Below are 24,460 nucleotides of genomic sequence, written 5' to 3'. Positions count from 1 at the left end.
GAGTTGCCTCTGGCAGGACTACTGAATGCTTTGTGTGCTGGGTTCTGGCGACCGATCAGGGAAACCCCACAGTCTCTCCATGGTGAATGTTGAACACTCTGCCAAGACCATTATGTATCCCTTCAATGGCCGTGAATAGCGGCACACTACTGTACAGCAGATTGGTAAGATGTGCAATTCACCCAGGGCTACAATGTAAGAGACCATGACACAGATAACAACATTGGTCAACTGAACTAATCCCTGACATGCTTTCTATGTGTTGTGTCTTTTTCCCCGGTGGACAACAAAACAAAGCAAATCCAGATAAAATGTGTCCTATATTGGAAATATGAATGATACTCCTTGACACAGTTTATGCGCTAAGTCCAAATAAGCATTACTCCTAAAAGGCAGGAGATTTACAAAATCAAAATTTGGTGGCAGCAAAAAGCCTATCACGTGCCCATTTAAACACTCTTAATACGAGGATTAACGTTCATAATTTCACGACAGCGTGAACAAATAATATGGAAAGAGAGTGAAATCAAGCACCCCTTTCATCATTCTAATGAGCACCTATTTATATGTAGCCCTGCTGCAACATTAAGATTAAGATTAAGATATGCCTTTATTCATCCCTCAGCGGGGAAATGTGTATTGCACAGCAGCAAGAGTACAGCAAGAGTCAGTTAAGCAGTACAAAATACACAATGTAGAAAAATAAACAATATAAACAACCCAAGTATTAACAAAATCAACAGTTTTTCCCGGAGTTATATACAATACAGTATATAACTGTTACTCCAGACCCCATTCACTGTGCAATATCTGATCAACCTCCATGTGCAATATTAAGGGCTCTAAATGCAATATACTAAGTCCTATGTGAAGTATTTACATAATGCCTCATATTAACTCTCTAACAAGATCTCAGTGTATAGACTGGTTATGTATCTCATCTTGTTTCATATTACCTACATACTATATTGTATATAACTCTGGGAAAAACTATTGATTTTTGTTAATACTTGGGTTGTTTATATTGTTTATTTTTCTATATTATGTATTTTGTACTGCTTAACTGGCTCTGTACTCTGGCTGCTGTGCAATACAAATTTCCCCACTGAGGGACAAATAAAGGCATATCTTAATCTTAATCTTAATACAGTATGTAGATAATATGAAACGAGATGAGATATATGTCCAGTCTATACACTGAGATCTTGTTAGAGAGTTAATTATGAGGCATTATGGAAATACTTCACATAGAACTTAGTATATTGCATTTAGAGCCCTTAATATTGCACATGGAGGTTGATCAGATATTGCACAGTGAATGGGGTCTGGAATAACTATACTGACTATAAAAGCAAGTATTGCACAGATGTACATAGTGGTGCTTCTGACAGCTAATGCTTCACTATTGTTTATTTTAATTGCCGCTATTAACCTCTTATAAATTTAGACCTGCAACCACATACTTTCCCAAGGTGGAATGGCGTATTGCGGTTTGTGGCTATCAAGATGAGTCACACCATCGAGCAGGCTGCGGGAAGGCCTTCAGTATCAGCCTCTTGCGTTAATCTTACGATTAGTCTTCACAGATCCCATCAGGACTGCCTAGATCTGGGGTGAAGAGCCTAAAGGTTTATCCTGCAAGTCAGCCGTCGCTAACCCTAACCACAGCATGCACAAATGGGGCACGCGAGCACACACACCACAAGAATATTCCGGCTGCTTTAAATACTGCTCGCAGGGACAACATATCTCTGGAGATCATCGTGCCGTGCCTGCCTGTCCTCTCCTGGTGTTTCGCTGGAGCATCGGTGCTAAGAAGGTGGTGCTAGTGAAATGTGTCACGCAGGTCAGACCCAGAAGTTAAAGGGGGCAAACCGTGTGTGCCCTTCTGACACAAGAAGAAGGGGGAGGGGGACTGGATAGCAGCCAAATGACATGCTGTGACAGGCTCCGAGGCTTCTCAAAAGTGGGAAAGGAATACAGACTTTGTGGACACATTAGAGTCATATATGACTTTTTGTTTAGAGATGGTAATAATTTAAACAGATGTGTTAAGGTCAGTTGTTCTCCCTGCTTGTGATGGTGCACACACACACAAGTGTTGTCTTTAATGTTTTAAAAAAATCAAAAATAAATTAATAATATACTATATAATTACTTATTCATTGTTTAATTATTTAATTATTCATCATTGTTTAATAATGTATTATAATTATTTTTATTTTACTTTAATCCAAATTTCTGTTTGGTAGCCTATTGTTTTGTCATTTCTTGTTGTTATGATTTGTGTCAGATTTCAACCCAGACTACTGCATTTAAGAAGATGATACATTCGGTAAAAAATTCCAAGTTGACTCAACTTAAAAATTTGTAACCTTGCTGCCTTAAAATTTTGATTAAATCTAGCAAATTATCAATTCATTCATTTTCTGTCGCTTTTTCCTCATAAGGGTCGCGGGGGTGTTGGAGCCTATCCCAGCTGTCTTCGGGCGAGAGGCGGGGAACACCCTGGACTGGTGGCCAGCCAATCACAGGGCACATATAGACAAACAACCATTCACACTCACATTCATACCTATGGACAATTTGGAGTCGCCAATTAACCTAGCATGTTTTTGGAATGTGGGAGGAAACTGGAGAAAACCCACACATGCACGGGGAGAACATGCAAAATCCACACAGAGATGGTTGAGGCCAAAAGACCAAGTTCACGTGACTTATTGATTTGTTGTGGGAACTTTTTAGGTCAAATAACCAAATATTTTGATTGTATCAACAATGTAAATCAACTCATTTTCAAATCAGGTTAACAAATTATTTCAATTAATTTCAATTTAGGAGCTGCATGGCGGTCGAGTGGTTAGCGTGCAGACCTCACAACTAGGAGACCAGGGTTCAAATTCCACCCTCGGCCATCTCTGTGTGGAGTTTGCATGTTCATGCGTGGGTTTTCTCCAGGTACTCCGAGTACATTCCAAAAACATGCTAGGTTAATTGGCGACTCCAAATTGTCCATAGGTATGAATGTGAGTGTGAATGGTTGTTTGTCTATATGTGCCCTGTGATTGGCTGGTGACCAGTCCAGGGTGTAATGTGAATGAATGAATAATTTCAATTTAATTGTGTGTTGAATTTAATTAGTTAGACTAAATCAAAAGTGAGTTCTATTGTTGATACAACAAAAATATTAGTTTATTTGACCTAATAAAGAAAATTCCCAAAACAAAGCAATAAGTCACGTGAACTTGATCTTTTAAGTTGGAGAAACTTAGTTCTGAGTTGAATTACAATTTTTTTTTAAGATGAGTCAACTTGGATTTTTTTTTACAGTGTCCAAATCTGCCATCAGCAAGCAGAATGACGGCAAGATATTTCTCTAACATGGTCACAAGTGTGTGTTTGTTTCATCCATCCCTCGAAGACACATGAGTGTGAAAAACATGAGTGTCTCGGAGGCATTGTGGACTTTCCGCCATGTAATATTCTCTAGTCAAGGCAGTTAGTTTAGTACGTTTCATGGACGCTGCCTGCACACAGGAAAGAATCATCTTACTGATGGGAAAAAGGAATGCTGGAGGCAATTACCTCCCTGACTCTATGTCCTTGGGTCAAAAGGGGACCGGCCATAAACGCATGGACACCAACAGAGTCAGACCTCTGACCATGCAGGCCTTGTTTTACTCTCCCTGCAGTCACTAACGTCAGCTGGGGGGGGAGAAGAGGCCCCCGGGTTGTTTAAATTTACAGCAGCGTGTCATTCTGTGTCATGAGTGGACGACAATGCTTGTATTCATCGGCTATGAAACATATACATGAACATACTGTAAAATACGCCGGCTTGTTCACCTGTATTTCTCTTCAGGAATTGTCATCTCACTGTAAAAAGGTTCCACCACTTGTATGTGCAACAGAATGATCTCAGCGATAATTACAAGTGCACATACACGTTGGCAATTTTGCTGCGGAACGTGTTTGACAAGCTCAACAAGAATATAGCACACACTCGGGAACTACGTAGGCGACACCACAAAGACAAAGAGTTAACCAAATGCTTTCTGGATGACAAGATGGAATTCAGTCAAATGTATGGCATGATGTCATTTTGTTTAAATCTATGAAATCAATTTAAACATGCCTCTTTTGATCATTCTGTAGTCCGTTTCTTTGAAAGCTATGATTAAAAATACAGTAATTGTATTAATATTTACTGATTCCAATACATAGATTCGGTTTTTTTTCTTTCATTCATGTGCAGCAAGCCATTTTTCAGCTGTTACAGTGCAGCATCTAAGGACCTGAATGAAACGACCTGGAACGTACCATTTCACAATCCGGGTATCATTAGTTCCAAATGAACAAATACCGTAAAAAACGGGCTTAATACAACTTCAAATTTTATACTTGATTCTGACTATTACATGAAGTGATGAAAATTGTGTGTTTTACGCGGTTGGGAGCCACACGCCAAAAAATTAACACCCCCCACCCTGATGGGAGCTTGGTACCGTCCAAGATGATGTGAGAACTGCCCTTTAAAGCCGCTCCACTTCCGAGATGAAGTAAAGACGAGCTGCGACCACGGACTGAATCATCAGATACATCTTTAAAAAGTCCAAAAACGCAATTTTGTTGGACTTTGGGATGTTTTACATTACCAGAATAATCAAGAGGATTTTATTTTGGTCGAAGTAAATATAAGGACGTGCAGGTTGATTCGAGTCAGCTTGAAAAAAAAAACTGTTCACTACACACAAAAGAAAAGTGTTTTTTTTTTATGTTTTTGCGCTGAGACAACGGAGGCAATCTGGACTACTATTGTGAAACAGGAATGATTTATCCCCCTGAAGGTTTATTCTACATCGAGATGGATCCAGCGCCACCAGGTAACGCAGTCAGCTGCAGCCATTGTTTGCATCTTCATGGCTTAAAAAAACATTTGACAGCTTTATTCCACTTTATTGTTGGTCTTAAATGATCAACAGCGAATAAGTTGACATGTGCCAAAAGCGTGTGTCAGTAAAAAAACGTTATACTGTAATGATCAGGTCGTCGGTGCCATTGCCCAGGCATGCATAGCGCAATTCGCTTGGCAATTACGTAATACCTTCAGCGGACCAAGGCGCAGTGGTTCGCCTCTTTTTTTTTTCTTTTGTCCCATCGCGAATGACAAAGCAGGCGAGGAGCGATGCTGTGTTTTCTCGAATCGTATCCTTGAACGAGATCTTGAGGGACAAGTCATGACAAAACGTAGGGAACAATCTTAGAAGGAAATATGGTGCGTCAACTAGAGCCGCATGAAACCACCGCTTTGTTCTCCTCTGCAGCCAGCCGTGCGTAATTAGCGCTAGCTCGGAAAGTAGGCTAGATGGCTAGAACAGTGTTTGGTTATCTTTTTATTTGGGGTATTGTTCCAAAAACGGCACGGTACACCATAAAATAAAAATGTCACGATAAAGTATTTGGACAGAAATAATGATTCTGGGTCTATTGTGTTGCGTTCTGCCATCTAGTGGAGGAACATTCCATTGTTCTGTCTGTCACCGTAGGTTGGATGACTGAAGATATGTTATTTGCAGTAAAGAAATAATTTTTTGCTGCCACATTTGGGATTAATCACTGACCCAACTGCTCCCATTTTTGTCACTTACATATTTTTAAAACATTAACTTTGATTGTTAAAACTTTGTTTTTTTAGATACGCCAACTGGCAAGAGCAGAACCAGGCTCCATCATGATTGATGCATTTCTTTAGTTCATGCTTAATGACTTGGCTCTGGTTCGGTTCTGTGCTGCTGGTCCTCGGCTTCTGGAATCCACTGCAAGTTTCTTGGCAGCCGAGAGGAGGAGGAGGAGGAGGAGGAGGGGAGGAAGGTGTGCAGATTTAATTTTGCTGGAGAAGCAGCAGCTTTTGGGTTTTTTTTTTTAAGCCTGCCAAAATGTGCTGCTGCTGCACCTGACTTTTGTTTATTTTAAGGTCAGAAAAAGAGGAGAGCGGATGGTGGGTGAAAACCACATTTTCTCCTCTCAGAGGCAGCCCTTGTCGTCTCCCCCCGACTGCCTCATGAAAGGCACTTTTGTCCTGTAGTGAAATATATCGCCCTTCACCTTCTCTTGATGCGGTTTGCCCTCCTTTTTTTTTTTAATCCTGAGGAAAACGCTTAGACTTTTGGCCAAGTGAGATGTTTTTCTCCCCTTGAAGGTTGATGGAAAACTCATGAAGATCTGCAAGATTGCAATAATTACAAAAAAAAAAAAAAGACGTGTCACAGAGTTCAAAATGTAATTTCGGTTATTTCAGCTTTTTCCATTTAAGTCGTCTGACTTGAACGCGTGCAGCCATTATTAAAACATGATGACACCATTCACTATTTACACCTAATAAGCTAATTAAACATAATAAATCAATTATCACCCTATAAAGGTGGTCCTTTTACGTTTTTAGAAAATGAGACTTAAAGAGCAGTTGGCAAGAAGAAATCGTGCAACAACTACAGTTGGGTGTCAGTCATGTTGAGGCATGTGACATCTTTTGGAAACATGCCTGGGCTTGTCCCTGACAGGCAGTGACAGACTTGTGTGGGCGGGTGGGTGTGGGGTAATTCATGTTTACACTCTCCGAGACATTTCGATCAATATTTTAAAGACTGATAGCGCTCTTTCTAAGAATTTAGTCATACTAATCCTGGATTTTGTCCCGTTTTTTTTTTTTTTTGTCCCCCCCCTGGCAGCTCTTCCTCCTAGGTCAACAAAGCCAGCCTCATCCGCCATGAACAATAACTGCCTTTCCCCGCCGACATATTCGCTACAGGATGCCGAATGGTACTGGGGCGATATAACCAGGTAAAGGAACTGGCGCTAAGTCAAACATGGTATTATCAACTGCTGGGAATGTGTTGTATTTAAATGTGTAGCCATGTTTAATTTGTTAACCGATTTTGGCCTCAGGGACGAAGTGAACGAGAAGCTCCGCGACACACCAGATGGATCCTTCCTGGTGCGTGACGCATCCACAAAGCTGCAAGGAGACTTTACGCTGACATTAAGGTACGGGAGAGTTAATCCGGCGGCAGCGGCAATATAATTGGCTCGTATTTATCGCATAATTTTCGGTTTTCAGGAAGGACGGCCACAATAAACTTATCAAGATCTACCACCGAGATGGGAAATACGGTTTCTCCGACCCGCTCACGTTCACCTCCGTAGTGGAGCTCATTTGGCACTATCAGCACCATCCGTTGGTGGAGTACAACGCCACACTGGACCTGATGCTCACACATCCCTTGTCCCGATTCCAGCAGGTTTGTGTGCCACGCTGCTTTGCATTAGTGTTCTACGACATTGTAGTTTTATATATCGAATATGTTGTGACTGTTATGACTGTTTTTCAGGTGAAGGAGAACAGCGTTGATGTCGCTGGAAGAAAACTCAAAGAGGTCCACTGTCAGTATCAAGAGAAATCTAAGGAGTTTGATCGTCTTTATGAATCTTTCACAAAGACCTCACAGGTAAAAAAAAAATCTGATGGTCTCAAACCAAACATTTTGTGCGGTGAGTTTAAAACATTGAACTCTGTTGCGTCAGGAAATCCAGATGAAGCAAACGGCTATCGAGGCGTTTAACGAGACAATGATGATCTTTGAGGAGCAATGTCGTGAACAGGAGCGCTACGGGGAAGAATTTGAGAGGAACAATCAATCTGACGGAGGCGACCAAGATCTCGAAAGGTACTTGCGTTACATTTGTTGTCTATCGCCCATGTTGCTGCGGTCAACCATTCTGGAATCTAACTCAATACTTTTTTTTAGCTTTTTGATAAATTACGAGAAGCTGAAATGCCGTCTCGGCGAGATCTACGACAGCAAGATCCATCTGGAGGAAGACTTGAGGAGCCAGGTGGAGGACTATCGAGAGACAGACCGAAAGATAAACAGTTTGCGGCCAGACCTCATCCAGCTGCGTAACATCAGAGACCAGTACCTCAAGTGAGTAGACTGAAGCTTGTTTTCAGTACAACGAGTCCTCATCTCATCTGTAATCTTTTCTTTTCTCCACACAAGTTGGCTCAATCACAAAGGCGTACGACAGAAACGCATATATGACTGGCTGGGGATACTAAGCGACAGCCTTGACGAGTACGTATTAACTCGGGTGTTCGCGGAAACCGTGTTTCTTCAAATTAGATACAGAGTAACACAAAGCCGTTTGTTGTTTTCTCAGTACATACGTGCTCAAGGGAGATGAGAAGAATTTGCCGCATCAGGACGAGACGAGTTGGTTTGTGGGCGAAATGAGCAGGACGCAAGCGGAAGAGATGCTCGAGGGGAAAGCTACCGGGACGTTCCTTATTCGTGAGAGCAGCAAACAAGGCTGCTACGCCTGCTCTGTTGTGTGAGTATAACACTTGAACGGCAGTATAATAATATGGATGTTAATTTTAGTGTGGGGCGGCATGGCGGTCGAGTGGTTAGCGCGCAGACTTCACAACTAGGAGACCAGGGTTCAATTCCACCCTTGGCCATCTCTGTGTGGAGTTTGCATGTTCTCCCCGTGCATGCGTGGGTTTTCTCCGGGTACTCCGGTTTCCTCCCACATTTTGGTTAATTGGCCGCTCCAAATTGTCCATAGGTATGAATGTGAGTGTGAATGGTTGTTTGTCTATATGTGCCCTGTGATTGGCTGGCGACCAGTCCAGGGTGTACCCCGCCTTTCACCCAAAGACAGCTGGGATAGGCTCCAGCACCCCTCGTGAGGAAAAAGCGGTAGATAAGGAATGAATTAATTTTACAACTGGTTGGATGGTTTAGGGAGCTGCACGGCGTTTGAGTGGTTAGCGCCTAGACCTCACAGCTCAGAGACCCGAGTTCAATCCCACCCTCGGCCATCTCTGTGTGGAGTTTGCATGTTCTCCGGGTACTCCGGTTTCCTCCCACATTCCAAAAACATGCTAGGTTAATTGGCGACTCCAAATTGTCCATAGGTATGAATGTGATTGTGAATGGTTGTTTGTCTATACGTATGTGCCCTGTGATTGGCTGGCGACCAGTCCAGGGTGTACCCCGCCTCTCGCCCCAAGACAGCTGGGATAGGCTCCAGCACCCCTGCGACCCTTGTGAGGAAAAGTGGTAGAAAATGAATGAATTAATTAATTTTAGTGTGATGCTTATTGATGGTGTTTTTTGTTTTTTTTTTTTATTTCAGCGTAAACGAAGAAGTGAAGCACTGTATGATCTACAACACACCACACGGTTACGGCTTCGCCGAGCCCTACGACGTCCACTGCTCACTGAAAGACCTTGTCCTGCACTACCGCCTGCACTCCTTAGTGCAACACAATGACGCCCTGGATGTCAGACTGTCGCATCCGGTACACGCCAAAGCCCCCGCAATGCCTTCGCAAAATGCAGAGGAGCACAAACTCTTACAGACTCCCAACAAACAGACTGTTCGGCTCCCACCGGCTGCTCCAGAAATGTAAACCAACTGAGATTATACAGAGGACATGTTTACTGTATCCTGCGAGAACGACTGCATCAAAGGTGCATTTGTTGAAATGTTGCACTAAAGTGATTCCATCAGTTTTTGTGAATGCAAGTTCACAAATTGAAGTGGGACCGGAACTTGAATGTCAGCTTCTATTGTTTTTTTTTTTTTTTTTGCTTTCGAGAGACTGTTAAATATTTCCCTGGAAAAGAAATTGTACTTCATATATTGCTGTTTGTTTGGCCGGGGACGTTATTAAGATACGTTGACACCCGCTAAATCGCTCCCAGACATCAGATGCTGCATCTTGGTTGGACTTAAAACAAATCTGCAATGCCAGAGATTTGACCTAAAACTGAATCAGCTCTGGAAACAGTGATCCATAAGTTACATAAATATATTACATCACTACTACTTAGTGCATCGGTGATGGGGGGAAAATGGTGCTGTACACAGGCTGTTTCTATCGTCCTGGTTTGGTGGACCAAACCATTTTTCTGGGTAAATGCCACTTGTGAATATGTGAAAAATTGTGGTGCATCTTAACAATTTGCCCCATTCATACAGTGGATATTATGTAGCATTAACATCCTGTAGTAAACCATTATAAAAAAGCATACTCAATGTTATTCCCATTGACCAAAGCACTTGATTAGAGAGCAAAAAAGACATCTCTGTTTTGCCCAGTCAATGCATTTGGACAAGCAAATTATCTACACCTGCTGATGTGCTGATCAAAACATAATCTGAAGTACTGTATGTTATATTCTGTTACTCGAAGAAGTATAAGCTTTTTGTATTCTATATATATTTTTTCTATAAACATGCCACACGATGAAAGCTTGAAGAAAGTGCAATCCAACAGTATTTCTATTGTTGCAATGTGTGATGGTGGTGTGAAGGTGACGCTGTTATGAACGGTTGACATGCGCCACAAAAAAAATGCACTCTTTGGTGGTGTCGGTAAGATATGGCCTCCGATGTCGGTGCGAACTGCAAGAGGTCCAGAAGTATCCTGCCTCCATTACTTGAATTGTGGCATTGCTCGAGCTATGAATGTGTTTCACGACATGCAGCCGGCATAGCTAGAGGCGTAAGGAATTGGTGTTGAACTTGGCACATTTTTTTTTTCAAGTTTGTGGACTCTGTACAGAGAACCTAAAATGTATTTCTGAGAATGCTTCTTGGAATGAGGCTTACTTAGCCTCATAGTTTAAAAAAAAAACCCTCCATTTGAGGATGGAGGAAATGCCTTGGGTAAGGCTGAGCAATGTGAGATCCTGACCTTTTTCTTGCTGAAAGACAATAAACTGATGAGGGTTTTGTCATCTTACGCAATCGTGAGCTGTTCTTTTCAAAAATCCATTGCAAGTTAGAATATGATAAATTAAAAAAAGATAAAGGTTTTTCCAAAAATGAACCATTGGTCACTTGTGTAACCATTGTATTCCAATGAACTTCATCCTGGGGTCAGCTGAGATAAGAGGGCACTGGAGGACATACTGTGGACAGATGGAAGAGAAAGGAAGTAACAAAGACAATAGCAGGATGTGCAAAAGTGCTTTTCCCCGCCCGGTATGTCTGCATAATCTCACTGGGGAAAAAAAATTAATCATTAGGAACATGCAATCATTTGAAACATTACATTTCAATATAAAAGCACAAACTCTTAATCTGTTAATATGAGAACACAGGCTCAGATTAATTCACAGAAGTTTATCACTCGTCACGTACATAGTTACGCAATAAATACACAGTCTGTCTCCTAAAATAAACGCAAATGCTATCGGTTCAGAAGAACTTGAACAAGCGGCGAGATATGGAGACCACTGATTAGGGCAGTGTCCCCAGCTGACACCACTGTTGGCCCACTGTGACCAGAAAAACATGTGGCCTCTTTCAGCCATCACATAAGGTCCACGTTAGGCAGGGATTAATAAGGTGAAAAGGGCAGGGATATACTTGAGGAGAGCCTCAGTTCCAGGCCATGGATTACTCCTGCTTACCTATGTCAGCATAGAGCTGGTGGACAGTTCTCATCATACATATATAGCCCTTTATTATGCCTCACACACTTATTAAACACATTTTAAAATGTAAATATGTATAGGTAATCCCCATGAATGAATGATAATAATTGATGATTAACAGGGAAATGATGGAATCAGAGTCACAGTCTCGCCTTCAGCCTGGCTGTCAAACTACCGTGACAACCGCACTTCCTCTAAAAAGGATAGCGGTGGTACACAGCTGTCAAGGCCAGCAAGGCCTTCTCTGCTGGCCTAAACATCACTATTCATTCATTCATTTTCTACCGCTTATCCTCACAAGGGTCGCAGGCGGTGCTGGAACCTATCCCAGCTGTCTTCAGGCGAGAGGCGGGGTACACCCTGGACTGGTCGCCAGCCAATCACAGGGCACATATAGACAAACAACCATTCACACTCACATTCATACCTATGGACAATTTGGATTCGCCAATTAACCTAGCATGTTTTTGGAATGTGGGAGGACACCGGAGTACCCGGAGAAAACCCGGAGAACATGCAAACTCCACACAGAGATGGCAGAGGGTGGGATTGAACTCAGGTCTATGAGCTGTGAGGTCTAGGCGCTAACCACTCAACTGCCATGCAGCCCCCTAAACCATCACCATCACCAGAAGTTGTAAAATTAATTCATTCCTTATCTACCGCTTTTCCTCACAAGGGGTGCTGGAGCCTATTCCAGCTGTCTTTGGGCGAAAGGCGGGGTACACCCTGGACTGGTCGCCAGCCAATCAAAGGCACATATAGACAAACAACCATTCACACTCACATTCATACCTGTGGACAATTTGGAGTCGCCAATTAACATTAGTTAAGTATAGTACATGTAGTATTTTTTGATATCGACTCTCGCGGTGTCTGGGAAAACAAATTTGAGAAAATTTTAAGAATTTCAGAAAATGAAAGTCATAACCGTAAAATATGGTAGTGGTAGTGCGATGGTCTGGGGCTGTTTTAGTGCTTCAGGAACAGAAAGATTTGCTTGCTATGAATCTTCTGCTGTCTCCCAACATATCCTGAAGGAGAATGTCTGGCCATCTGCTGGTGGCCTCGAAGTGAAACCAACTTGGGTTCTTCAGCAGGACAATGATCCAAAACACACCAGCAAGTCCACCTCTGAATGGCTAAAGAAAAACCAAATGAAGACTTTGGAGTGGCCTAGTCAATTAATTATGTTGGCTTGTCATCAAAACGACAACAATCTGTGATATCATCGTTTCTGTAACCCGTTTTCAAAATAAACAGTTCAGTGTGTTGGAGTTCCTCAACTGTAATTTGTAGTATTTTTAGTATTGCAGTATTTATTCATATTTTATGACTCTCACGGTGTCTGGGAAAACAAATTTTAGCTGGTTCGGGTACCAAATGTACAGCCAATTTTCCCATTTTCTGACAGAAAAAAGTGCGAATGGTACAATTTTCGCACAGATTCAAACCTTTTTTTTTATAAACGCTGAATCACGAATAGTACGCAGATAGGACACCCTGTACGCAGGCGGTGAGTCACCCTCTCTCTGAAGGACAAGGAGAAAGTAGGCAGACACAGTACTGGGTAGGCACAAGGAAGACATTTTTTCCTGACTTCTGTAAAGAATAATGTGAATGAATTTCTTTTGGGGAGGGAAAAGTTGGGGCCCTTCCACTTTTCCTCTAACCTCTGAAACATTCCACCAAACCTGGCTACTTCCCAAAGTGACTTGCCTACACAGCAGTTAAACTAACACAACTAAATCCCTCCCTCCCCGTTCCTAAGTAAAAACCCAGCCCCCATGTCTTTTTCTCTCAAAAATAATACACACACTCCTCCTCCACTTCCTTGTCCTTCATCTTCACGTGTACTGCACACACACACACACACACACACACAAAGAAAACCGAACTTCTTCGTTTAAATAAGAACTGACTGAGCAAGCAGCTTTGTTGTCAAACCTTACATTTAAAGACGCCATTAAGTGACTTACAGGCTTTCGAGGGAAATAGGTTTTGGCAGTCAGTGTAGCTACGTCCAATCATGTCACTCCTCTTCTCTGTCTCCGTCCGATTTCTTCGCGTTGAGACCAGTCTCTCAGCCAATAGGAGGCCTAGGACGCCAATGGCGTCAGCCAATCAGAGGCCAGTTGCTATGTGGAAGGACGAATCGATCAAAATGGGATTTTTTTTCTCTTTACCCTCCCCTTTTTTTTTTATTAGCTCACGTTATAGCTGGGTCTGACATAGGCTAGTGCTAGAGGTCCTGTTGCCTGCCAGGCCATAGAGCTAAAGTAAAGTAATGCATTAGACATACCAGCTTTACGTTTACACTCAGTCTACTCTCAATACAGCACATGACATAGTATCACACTTCACACTGTGCTGTTTGTGTTGCAAGTAAGAATTTGATTTGTTTAGTTGATGGAAAAATATTGAAAGATTGTTAATGCCACATTAATTTGCTATATAAAACACGGTGAGTATGATGTTTATTTTATTGTGGACAATCGAGGCATACAGTAATATGCCTGATGCCTGTTTTACAACAACAGTACTCAACAAGAATTCCACTGAAATGGTGCTATAGGTGGTATAGGTTATAAGTTTGTGTTGCATGGGTGTATGGGGTGTGGTGACATGGCCACATGGGCACAGGTCAGTGTGCGTGCCCTTACACTGCTGCACGACATCTACCATTTCACCTTCAAAGTGCCTGCTATCCCGCTACAGTCTGATCATTATCGAAACTCAACATCATAATAAACTTGCAACATGGCCTGCAGAGACTGTGAATGATGCACCTTCCTGTGGACCATGTGACCAGCTAAGAGGCTAAGGTGTTAAGGCAGGGGTTGGGCAAAATGGGTTAAAAATGTATATGTGGTCTCCAAAGAACATAATCACATTGCAACAAAATGAAAACACACACACGATGTTGATTACAAGTGCCCGCAAGGTATGCTGGGTAGCCCAGCCCAGCAGCAACAACAGTATAAACTATGAACAACAAAACATTGAATATCAATCAGTATGTGAACGATCATATCAGATCAACTTAGAGGACACTTTTAGGAATTTGATTGTGCATTTATATATTATATTTCCCGGGGGCCGCAAATGGCACCGATTCGGTGAAATGGGCCAGTTGCAAATGAAGAAAAGTTCCTTTTGAATCTCAAATTGTAATGAAAGGTGACACGAAATTGTCTATAAAGGAACTCATTTAGCATTGATTGAGACGATACATTTCATCCAAATTCAATGTGGTGTTTGTCCCCCAAGCTCAACTGTGCTTATTGATTTGTCTAATCGGCCTAAACTTCAGCATCACAAGAAAGCCACAAGAGCAAATTACCGTATAGCGTAAAATGGAAGACACGAGGTTTTAACAAAAAACAAAACAGTAATTCACGGTACTAGGCCTGGTGGTTTCGACTGAATCCCAATTCTTGGTCTTACCAAGACATTATGGATAACTTCATGCTCCTAAGGCTGTTCCACATAGTCATGGTTGGATCATATGGACGTAGAACATGGGTCCCCCTTCTTGACATCAAAGTTTGTGCAAGTGGCCTACAGACCTTGGGGAGATTGTCAGAGGCGCCCTGAGATGTAAACCCTTTTGGTCAATATTAGTGACCTTTAACCTCAAAAATGATCTCATCTATATGTGAACAATGCCCAAGCGTGATCAAGGCCAGATTATGTTTCATGTGTACTTCTCTAAGTATATGTAGAAGACAATATACAAATCTTTTTCTTTGTAGAAGACATATGCGCATAGGAACCCTCTTACAATTGACTCCAGTGGACATGAACAAACATTCTCAGTATCCTTTCATCACTCCAACAATCTGCTTGCTGAAGTTCAGCTCTGAAATTGATTATAAAAAAAGATCAAGCGTCGTCAGCCTGCTGTCACAGGGCAGATATCATTTACATTATGAAACACACAGACATCACTCTATTCTATTTTACAGTGGTGTGAAAAATTGTTTGCCCCTTTAATGATTTCTTTTTTTGCACGTTTGTCACACTTAAATGTTTCAGAGCATCAAACTAATTTGTATACTCGTCAATGATAACAGAACTGCATATAAAATGCAGTTTATACATTAAGCCTTTTATTTTAAAGGATGAAAAAAATCCAAACCTACACCGCCCTGTGTTAGAACATAACAAAAATGACATTAATTGGGGTCTATCAATCTGGAAATTATGAATTTCTAAATTCCAAAATTTGGAGACTCCAGCAAACCACTATCCGCGTAAACATGGAACAGTGGTGAACCTTCCCAGGACCCCACAACAACATCCAAAGAACTGCAGGTCTCACTTGCCTCAGTTAAGTTCAGTGTTCATGATTCCACCATAAAAACCTCCAAAACATCTTGATGATGCCCAAGACGAGACAAGAAAAAAGTTGAACTCTTTCAGAAAATGAAAGTCATACATACAGTAAAATATGGTGGTGGTAGTGCAATGGTCTGGGGCTGTTTTAATGTTTTAGGAACTGGAAGACTTGCTTACCATGAATTCTGCTGTCTCCCAACATATCCTGAAGGAAAATGTCCGGCGTGTCTTGGTGACCTCAAGCTGAAACCAACTTGGGTTCTTCAGCAGGACAATGATCCAAAACACACCAGCAAGTCCACCTCTGAATGACTGAAAAATAAAACCAAATGAAGACTTTGGAGTGGCCTAGTCAAAGTCCTGACCTGAATCCTATTGAGATGCTGTGGCATGACCTTAAAAAGGTACTTCATGCTGGAAAAGCCTCCAATGTGGCTGAATGACAACAATTCTGCAAAGATGAGTGGTGCCAAAATTCCTCCACAGCGCTGTAAGAGACTCATTGCAAGTTATCACAAACGCTTGATTGCAGTTGTTGCTACTAAGGGTGGCTCAACCAGTTATTAGCTTTTGGGGGGGAGTCACTTTTTCACACAGGGTCACATCGGTTTGGATTGTTTTTCTCCCTTAAAAATAAAAGTTGCATTTAAAAACAGTTTTTTTTTGTTTAGTTTTGTTGTCATTGACTAATATTTAAATTTGGTTGATGATCTGAAACACTTAAGTGTGACAAACATGCAAAACAATGTTCATGGTGAACTCAATGAAAATATGGTCTTATAGCAACAACAAGCAGCTTCAACAGCACAATATGAGACTAATTATATAGAATGAAAACCCCAAAGTAGACTTATGTAATTACTTTTCAACACACTCTAATCTATTATCTATTCCCATAAGAACCACGTCTTGTGGTGTTTTTCTTTCCTTGTGGAGACAAAGTCTCACCAGCGGACAGGGCTCCAAAGAAAAGCCAGACTGTGTTTTTATAAAGAATGGTAATTATGATGACCACTTTCCATAGGATGGACCTCACACTTTTTCTTTTTTTCCTCTCCCCAATCTTAAGATTCTTTTTTTCCACACTTTTTTCATCATCACGTTAGAGATGACAATCGCATAGTGATGTTGACAGGAAGATGGGCGGATATTATGCAAGGAAATAAATTACCCAAATGAAAAACATGACAGAACAGCGATGTCATGTTCACATATTCAGATATCAAACCTACTCTGCTTTTTGCCTATTACCAGTGCATAGTGAATACTTTCCAAATAATTGTTTTAATATGAAGTTGAACAAACAAAAACACATTGCATGCCAGAATACAACCTCTGGTAACTGAATGGAGGCCACGTGTCACATGACAATGATGCTCTTGAATTGCAAAACAGCACTGATCACCTCCCAGCTGCTAAAAATAATGTGATTAACACATACAGTGTCTCAGCTTTGTGTGGAAAGTTATCATCCCTACTCCATTGAAAAAAGAAGAGGCTGATGAGTGGGTGAGGAAGACATTTGTGTTTCCAAGTCAACGGTGACGTCAGGACAAAAGATCCACAAACTACGAAAACCTTCTAAATCAGTATTGCCTCAAATTATGGTAATTATAACAAAAGGCCATGCCACAGCATCTTAATAGGACTCAGGTCAGGTCACTTTTTCATGTAATAACTACAACATTTAAATTTGTTTGATGATCTGAAGCATTTAGGTCAGCATTTACGACAAAGCCTTGTGTTATTATTATTTTTTAGTATCACCATTCCTGCCTTTTCTATTCAATTTTACCTTTTTGATGTATTTTTCCCTCCATTTTGTTGTTTGTTTCTACAATGTGCCGCTGGCCAATCAAACACTAACCCCAGTTCTACAAAAACCTTCTAAATCAGCATTGCCTCAAATGATGGTAATTATAACAAAAGGCCATGCCACAGCATCTTAATAGGACTCAGGTTAGGTAATTTTTCATGTAAAAACTACAAAATTTAAATTTGTCTGATGATCTGAAGCATTTAGGTCAGCATTTATGACAAAGCCTTGTGTTATTATTACTTTTTAGTATAAACATTCCTGCCTTTTCTATTCCATTGTACCTTTTTGATGTATTTTTCCCTCCATTTTGCTGTTTGTTTCTACAATGTGCTGCTGGCCAATCAAATACTAACCCTGGGACACACATTGGACACCCGTGAACAATACTAGTTCTACACTACAATATTAGTGTTCCTTTCAATGTAACTTTTTACTTCTATTTAATACAGTATTTCCAATAGTAACAACAAATGCTGTGAAAGTAGAATTTCTGTTTTTTGTGTATCCTTGAGTCTTACAGGCCATCTTAATCACACTCACTGAATTACTAGTTGTATTTGAATGTTGTCATGAAAGGGTATAATGTTTTTTTAACAGGCAACAGACATGACAGATATTCTTAATGTATATACTGTATATCTCTTCAGTGCTGATATCAGAATATGAATATGTGAACATGTTTTAAATAAAGACACCTGTTTACAAACCTTATATGGATCAATTTTGTGTTCGCTAATAGCCATTCATCGAAAGGATCAACTTATAGTGCGTGATACAAATAAAATAATAATATTATTATTATAATATTAATAGCAACAATTTGTTGTTGCTATATTATAATATTATAATATTATAATTATTGTGCAACGTCGATTGCACTTAATCTTACACTTTTACTTACACGCAACACTGCCACCTGGTGTTGTATTTTCTCACAATCGTGAATTACTATTAAATCAAACAAAGAAAGCAAAATTACCGCTATAAGACAAAATAATGAATTTAATATTTTTCTAAGTCATACTTGATATTTCAGACGACAGAGGAATGCGGACTCGCTGCCTTCGCTGGCGTTCGACTGCGCGCGATTGATTTGTTTTGACAGACTAAACAGTCAGACGTGACCAATCGATTCAGAGAAAGTAACATGTAGTGCGTTGGAAGTTGCCTGGGTCCCGATCAACAAAGATGATTGAACAGTGCTGGAGAATGAAATAGTTGTTATTTTAACTCAAAAATTGTTGCTGTGGCTCAACCGTCAGCGCGGAAGTGGGTGAAATTATACATTTATATGTTAGTCTCATGGAGAGCGACTTGCTAGCATGCTTGCAGCCGTTGCAGGTGTGTTTTTATAGTGACATAGGATGGCTATATGTTGTTTATATTGCCGTTACGTATTGCTTCAATGTAGAATGACGTAGCATACGTATTTTACGTATTACCTCAGATAACTAATGTATCAATTCTGGGTTGTGTGTTTGTTTATATGTTCATTTGCTAACTTGTTGCTAATTGTCTCCTTTTGTGCTTATTCAGAGATAAAGGTTTGGGAATAATGGCCTCCTCGGTTATCTGCCTCAGCAGCCATGTCCTTTACCAGTGTGTCTGCCGCTGATGGTGATGCTGCTGCTGTCATGGCAACCCAGGCTTTCGAGCAGGCTGTGTTGGCCTCAGACCGCTACGCAAAGCTCATCCTGGCCCAGATGAACAAGATGAGGCTTCGTGCAGATTTCTGTGATGTGGGGCTGAGGGTCGGCAGCCGCGTCTTCAAAGTTCACCGACTGGTGCTCGCCGCCAGCAGCCCGTACTTTTCTGCTCTTTTCTCAGGGGGAATGAGCGAAGCCGATAAACAGGAAGTGGAGATCCTGGGTGTAGATACTGACGTCTTTGAGGTCCTGCTGGAGTTTGTTTACACAGGTACACTATGATTATGACAAACACGTCACCATGAATGTTTAAGCTAATGGTCTTTGTCCTGCTTCTTGTCAGGCTCCATCAGCGTGACTGTGGACAACGTTCAAGAGCTGATGCTAGCGGCAGATATGCTGCAGTTGAATGAGGTGGTGTCCATCTGTGGAGAGTTTCTCAAGGACCACATGGATCCATCCAATTGTGTGGGCATCTTTCAGTTCCTGGAGCAGATTGCCTGCATGGGAATGTTGGAGTTCTCTGAGAACTATATCCATGTTCACTTCCTGGAGGTATGAAACAAGCCGATCATCTTGTCTTGTTATTAACTCATTTAATCCCAAACAGTGTAAAAGTGAGTTAGTGGGCCTTTCCGTCATCATTTTTGTTCCTCAAGCATGAATACGTCTTTGGGATCGGTCGTTTTTTATTATAAAAGCGGGGTTATAAAAGCATGTAAATATCTTTGCTAACAAACAGTTCCCATATATAAGACATTCCTACATGCATTTAAGGTTAGTTTTACCTTCATTGAATACGTGACTGTCGACAAAGATCCATACAGACACCTCCTTCTTCTTTTGCCATGAGTTATTTCATGAATTCACATTCTTGATCAAATTACTGGCACTTGCACCTTTTTTTAACTCCATTTTGACTGTAAGACTTGAGGTGACAAATTCAATGTCTTCAATGCACCGTCAAAGTTTATTCTTCATTCTTCCACATGTAAAAACCATAAGAACATATTTGGTGTTAACACTGATGACGTCATATCTTCTGATGGATCTGCTGTACTGTCATAAACGTAATCCCACCAGATAATAATGTTCATTTCTCCCTTGTCATTTGCTTCACTTTAGGTTTGTATCGGTGATGAGTTCAGGGGCCTGTCAAAGGATCAGCTTGTAAAACTTCTAAGAAGTGAAGAGCTGAGAATTGAGGATGAGTACCAGGTATTCACAGCAGCCATGGACTGGGTTCTCCACGATGTGGCGAAGAGAAGAAAGTATGTCGTTGAGGTGTTGGAACCAGTTCGCTTCCCACTACTTTCCCCACAGAGGCTGTTCAAGTACATAGAAGGTAAGCAGACATTATTTTAAGTACCTTTTTCTTTGAATAATGCTGATCTTTTTTTTTTTATTTTAACGAAGGTATTACCGACTTCAGCCTGCGGGTGGCACTGCAAACCCTTTTGAAGGAATACACGGAAGTCACCAAGTCCCCCAAAGATAATAAGACACACAGTCAACTCCAGCAAGTCAAGATGAGACCAAGAAGAAAAGCCAGGAAATACCTCTATGCTATAGGTTCTGTTTTGAATGTATTTATTGCTAAATTGTGTGCTTTTTTTTATAACCTTTTCATTTTTTTCTTCATTGTAGGAGGGTACACTCGGTTACAGGGTGGGCGGTGGAGCGACAGCCGGGCGTTAAGTTGCGTAGAGCGCTTTGACACCTTCAACCAGTACTGGACCACAGTGTCATCTCTGCACCAGGCCCGCAGCGGATTGGGGATGGCGGTACTGGAGGGTATGATCTATGTGGTGGGAGGTGAGGAAGACCGTCAATGTCACATGATCTGAATGATTATAGTTAGGTCAAATCTTTTTTTTTTTTTTTCACCAGGAGAGAAAGACTCAATGATTTTCGACTGCACTGAGAGATACGACCCAGTGACCAAACAATGGGCTGCTGTGGCTTCGTTGAATTTCCCTCGATGTGGAGTTGGCGTCTGCCCCTGTCATGGCGCTCTGTATGCGCTTGGTAAGAAATACTACAGTACTGTAAAAATCCAAATAATAATTGCATGATTCCCATACAGGTGGCTGGATTGGCTCTGAGATCGGGAAGACGATGGAACGTTATGACCCTGAAGAAAACAAGTGGGAGGTGATAGGCAGCATGGCAGTTCCCCGCTACTACTTCGGTTGTTGCGAGCTGCAAGGTGTGTTATTGTTGGCTCGTGCAAATGTAATGGTAATGGTTGTAATGGTTGTATTTCATATGCATCAGATTACAATTGAATGCATCACATAATCAGTTCACAGTTCCACATGTCCAAAAGGAGTAGGAAGAAGCAAAGCTTATTAAATCCTACCCCTCCATCTGCTACTTTTACAATCAGTAACTGTTACATTTGTTCACTTCCTGCTTTCCTAATACAGTTTAAGTGTTTATTTTTTTATTACGTACCGAAGTACGAGGTGATATGACCATCCAATGACATAATGGGTACCATAGTAAGTGTCAATATAGTGATATGTATAGCACATCATGACTGGTTCAAGACTCTTCATCCTTGTATTTAGCAAACATCAACTGCTTGTATTGTTTCTTGAATTGGCTCATCGTTGTGCATTGTTTGAGGGTCTTACTCAATCCATTCCATAGTTTGATTCCACATACTGAAATGCTATGGCTTTTTAACGTAGTCCTAGCATATAAGTGTTTCAAATTTAGTTCTTCCCTGAGATCATATTTCTCCTCTCTTGTAGAGAAGTATTGGATGACATTTTTAGGTAATTGGTTATTTTTATCCTTATGCATTATTTTAGCTGTTTGAAGATGAACTATATCAGCAAGTATTTGTGATTTTATAAAAAAGGAGTTCGTATGTTCTCTGTAGGCAGCATTATGAATTATCCTTACTACTTTTTTTTGCAGTACATTTAGTGAGTCAAGATTGCTTTTATAGTTATTACCCCATATTTCCACACAATAAATAAGATATGGTAGAACCATATGTGTCTCTAATCACGCCACAACTGATGCAGCTCGTCTCTTTTCAGGCTTTATTTATGTCATCGGAGGAATCAGCGACGAAGGCATGGAGCTGCGCTCTGCAGAGATGTACGATCCCATCACCCGTCGATGGAGCGCCTTGCCTGTTATGGTTACACGTCGAGCCTACGTGGGCGTGGCCTGCCTCAACAACTGTATTTATGCGGTGGGCGGCTGGAACGAGGCGCTGGGGGCTTTGGAGACCGTGGAGAAGTACTGTCCAGAGGAGGTAAGTAGGAGTGGCGGTGTAGGAGTTGTTTACTTGTATCAACAGTCCGACCTCGGCCTCAGGCCCCAGTTTTTGTATGATGTGAGTGGTTAGCGAGCAGGCCTCACAGCTAGTAGACCCGAGTTCAATTCCATTCATTTTCTACCGCTTTTCCTCACGAGGGTCTCCAAGCTGTCTTTGGGTGAGAGGCAGGGTACACCCTGGACTGGTGGCCAGCCAATCACAGGGCACATATAGACAAATATAGACACTCACATTCATACCTATGGACAATTTGGAGTCGCCAATTAACCTAGCATGTTTTTGGAATGTGGGAGGAAACCGGAGTACCCGGAGAAAACCCACGCATGCACGGGGAGAACATGCAAACTCCACACAGAGATGGTCAAGGGTGGAATTGAACCCTGGTCTCCTAGCTGTGAGGTCTGCGCGCTAACCACACGACCGTGCCGCCCATAATAATAATAATGTAAATTCTAATTTACATTATGGATGAATGAATTGTCCACACCTACGTGGGTGTGTCTTTGCAGGAGAAGTGGTTGGAGGTGGCCCCGATGTCCACTCCACGCGCAGGGGTGTCCGTGTCCGCGGTTAACGGGCTGCTGTACGCCGTCGGAGGAAGAGCCGCCAGCAGAAACTTCTCGGCCCCGGTGACTGTGGACTCTGTGGAGATCTACGACCCTCACCTGGATACCTGGACGGAGGTCGGCAACATGATCACCAGTCGCTGTGACGGCGGGTTGGCTGTACTCTAATCCTGCACCTCACCCTGTGCCACTTATACATGGCGTTGGAAAAAAAAAACACCCATTCGCTTCCACTTTAATCGTTGACGTCTGTGATCAGTCCACTGAAATCGACACTGTAAAATTGACCATGTGTCACCCAAATGTGTTTTTTCTGTTTCCTCAAATGTGCGGTACTACTTGAACGTATGATACATTTATGACAACATCATGACACTCGTGAGCGATACCTGAAAGTGCTTTTAAACTGGAACCGCTGGGGAACCCTGTGCTGTTGCTACTGGATGATATCAGCGAATACTATGTTATACACTGTATACACTTATTGTGTTCTTCGCCTACTTTCTTCAGAGCTATTATTCCCTGTCCTTTAGCAAGCAGATTAATATAAATACTGCATCCCTGTCAAAATCATTTTTGTACATTTTTGGCCTGCCAGTGATGTTTGTGACAAAATTCCTCCAAGGCAGAAGTGGCCAAAATTTTTCCAACAAGGGTCGCATACTGAAAAATGAAAGGAAGTACACGACATTTTGATGTTTTGTAAAGCAACATGTAAATATGCTAAGAAGTTAAATATATTTGAAGAAGAAGAAAAATACAGCTCAGTGAAAAAGTATTAGTTTGAAATTTTGTCTTCTTTTTCCCCCCATTGTTGTTGTTTTTTTTTTTCAAATATTCTTTGTGTGATATTTTGACTCAATTCCCATAATACACTTCTTTCCAAATTGTCCAAAATTGACAACTTTATTTTATTTTGTTTCTCACTCTATTACAGGTACAACATACCACCTTTTTTCTTTACTATTTCAACTCGATGCTACTAAAAATCACATAATTTTTTCTATTGTTTTTTTTTTTTTTAATTTCCAATGATTTAAACTTTATTGTAAATGATCTCCTAATTATGACTTTATTCCCATAATTTTACCATATACTTGTAACATTTTAACTTTTCCCACAAACTAAGTTTCCTAAAATTACAACTTTATTTTGTTGCATAACATTGTGAATTTCTTTCATTAGATTTTAAAATAAAAAAATGTATTATATTTTCTATTCTAAAATTAATGCTGATTTTTAAATATATATTAAATGATATATATCTCAATCATATGTTG

The 24,460-nt window shown here is 41.1% G+C and overlaps 2 protein-coding genes across 3 annotated transcripts; both read left to right on the top strand.

The window, feature by feature from the left end:
- The first annotated feature begins 4,559 nt into the window (after positions 1-4,559).
- Positions 4,560-10,813, top strand: LOC131125277 (phosphatidylinositol 3-kinase regulatory subunit gamma-like). The gene is made up of 10 exons (XM_058066666.2): positions 4,560-4,883; positions 6,729-6,840; positions 6,946-7,044; positions 7,118-7,298; positions 7,389-7,505; positions 7,582-7,724; positions 7,806-7,982; positions 8,058-8,132; positions 8,218-8,388; positions 9,199-10,813. Exons 1-10 carry the CDS (start codon positions 4,829-4,831, stop codon positions 9,473-9,475), a joined length of 1,407 nt encoding a protein of 468 aa, XP_057922649.2. The 5' UTR covers positions 4,560-4,828; the 3' UTR covers positions 9,476-10,813.
- Positions 10,814-18,761: 7,948 nt separating this feature from the next.
- ipp (intracisternal A particle-promoted polypeptide) lies at positions 18,762-24,377 on the top strand. 2 transcript variants are annotated; one of them, XM_058067300.2, is made up of 10 exons: positions 18,762-18,939; positions 19,207-19,587; positions 19,660-19,871; positions 20,442-20,661; positions 20,733-20,888; positions 20,964-21,131; positions 21,207-21,344; positions 21,403-21,525; positions 22,370-22,590; positions 23,124-24,377. In XM_058067300.2, the coding sequence occupies exons 2-10, from the start codon at positions 19,257-19,259 to the stop codon at positions 23,346-23,348; spliced, it is 1,794 nt and encodes a 597-aa protein (XP_057923283.2). In that variant the 5' UTR covers positions 18,762-18,939; positions 19,207-19,256; the 3' UTR covers positions 23,349-24,377. The 2 variants fall into 2 exon arrangements, with proteins under 2 accessions (XP_057923283.2, XP_057923284.2); XM_058067301.2 differs by having other exon boundaries at positions 18,762-19,011.
- Positions 24,378-24,460: the final 83 nt, after the last annotated feature.

The sequence above is a fragment of the Doryrhamphus excisus genome, linkage group LG6, assembly GCF_037039965.1.
Source record: "Doryrhamphus excisus strain RoL-2023G ecotype Guam linkage group LG6, RoL_Dexc_Guam_v1.1, whole genome shotgun sequence".
Classification (NCBI taxonomy): domain Eukaryota; kingdom Metazoa; phylum Chordata; class Actinopteri; order Syngnathiformes; family Syngnathidae; genus Doryrhamphus; species Doryrhamphus excisus.
Note: the sequence above shows the minus strand (reverse complement) of the source record. Positions and strands in the feature narration are given on the sequence as shown.

Coding starts and splice junctions, on each gene's coding strand:
- ipp (XM_058067300.2), top strand. CDS start 19,257: ATGTCCTTTACCAGTGTGTCTGCCGCTGATGGTGATGCTGCTGCTGTC. Junction 20,889..20,963: donor GAAATACCTCTATGCTATAG/GTTCTGTTTTGA, acceptor TCTTCATTGTAG/GAGGGTACACTCGGTTACAG. Junction 21,526..22,369: donor CGGTTGTTGCGAGCTGCAAG/GTGTGTTATTGT, acceptor GTCTCTTTTCAG/GCTTTATTTATGTCATCGGA.
- LOC131125277 (XM_058066666.2), top strand. CDS start 4,829: ATGATTTATCCCCCTGAAGGTTTATTCTACATCGAGATGGATCCAGCG. Junction 6,841..6,945: donor TACTGGGGCGATATAACCAG/GTAAAGGAACTG, acceptor TTTTGGCCTCAG/GGACGAAGTGAACGAGAAGC. Junction 7,299..7,388: donor CCTTGTCCCGATTCCAGCAG/GTTTGTGTGCCA, acceptor ACTGTTTTTCAG/GTGAAGGAGAACAGCGTTGA.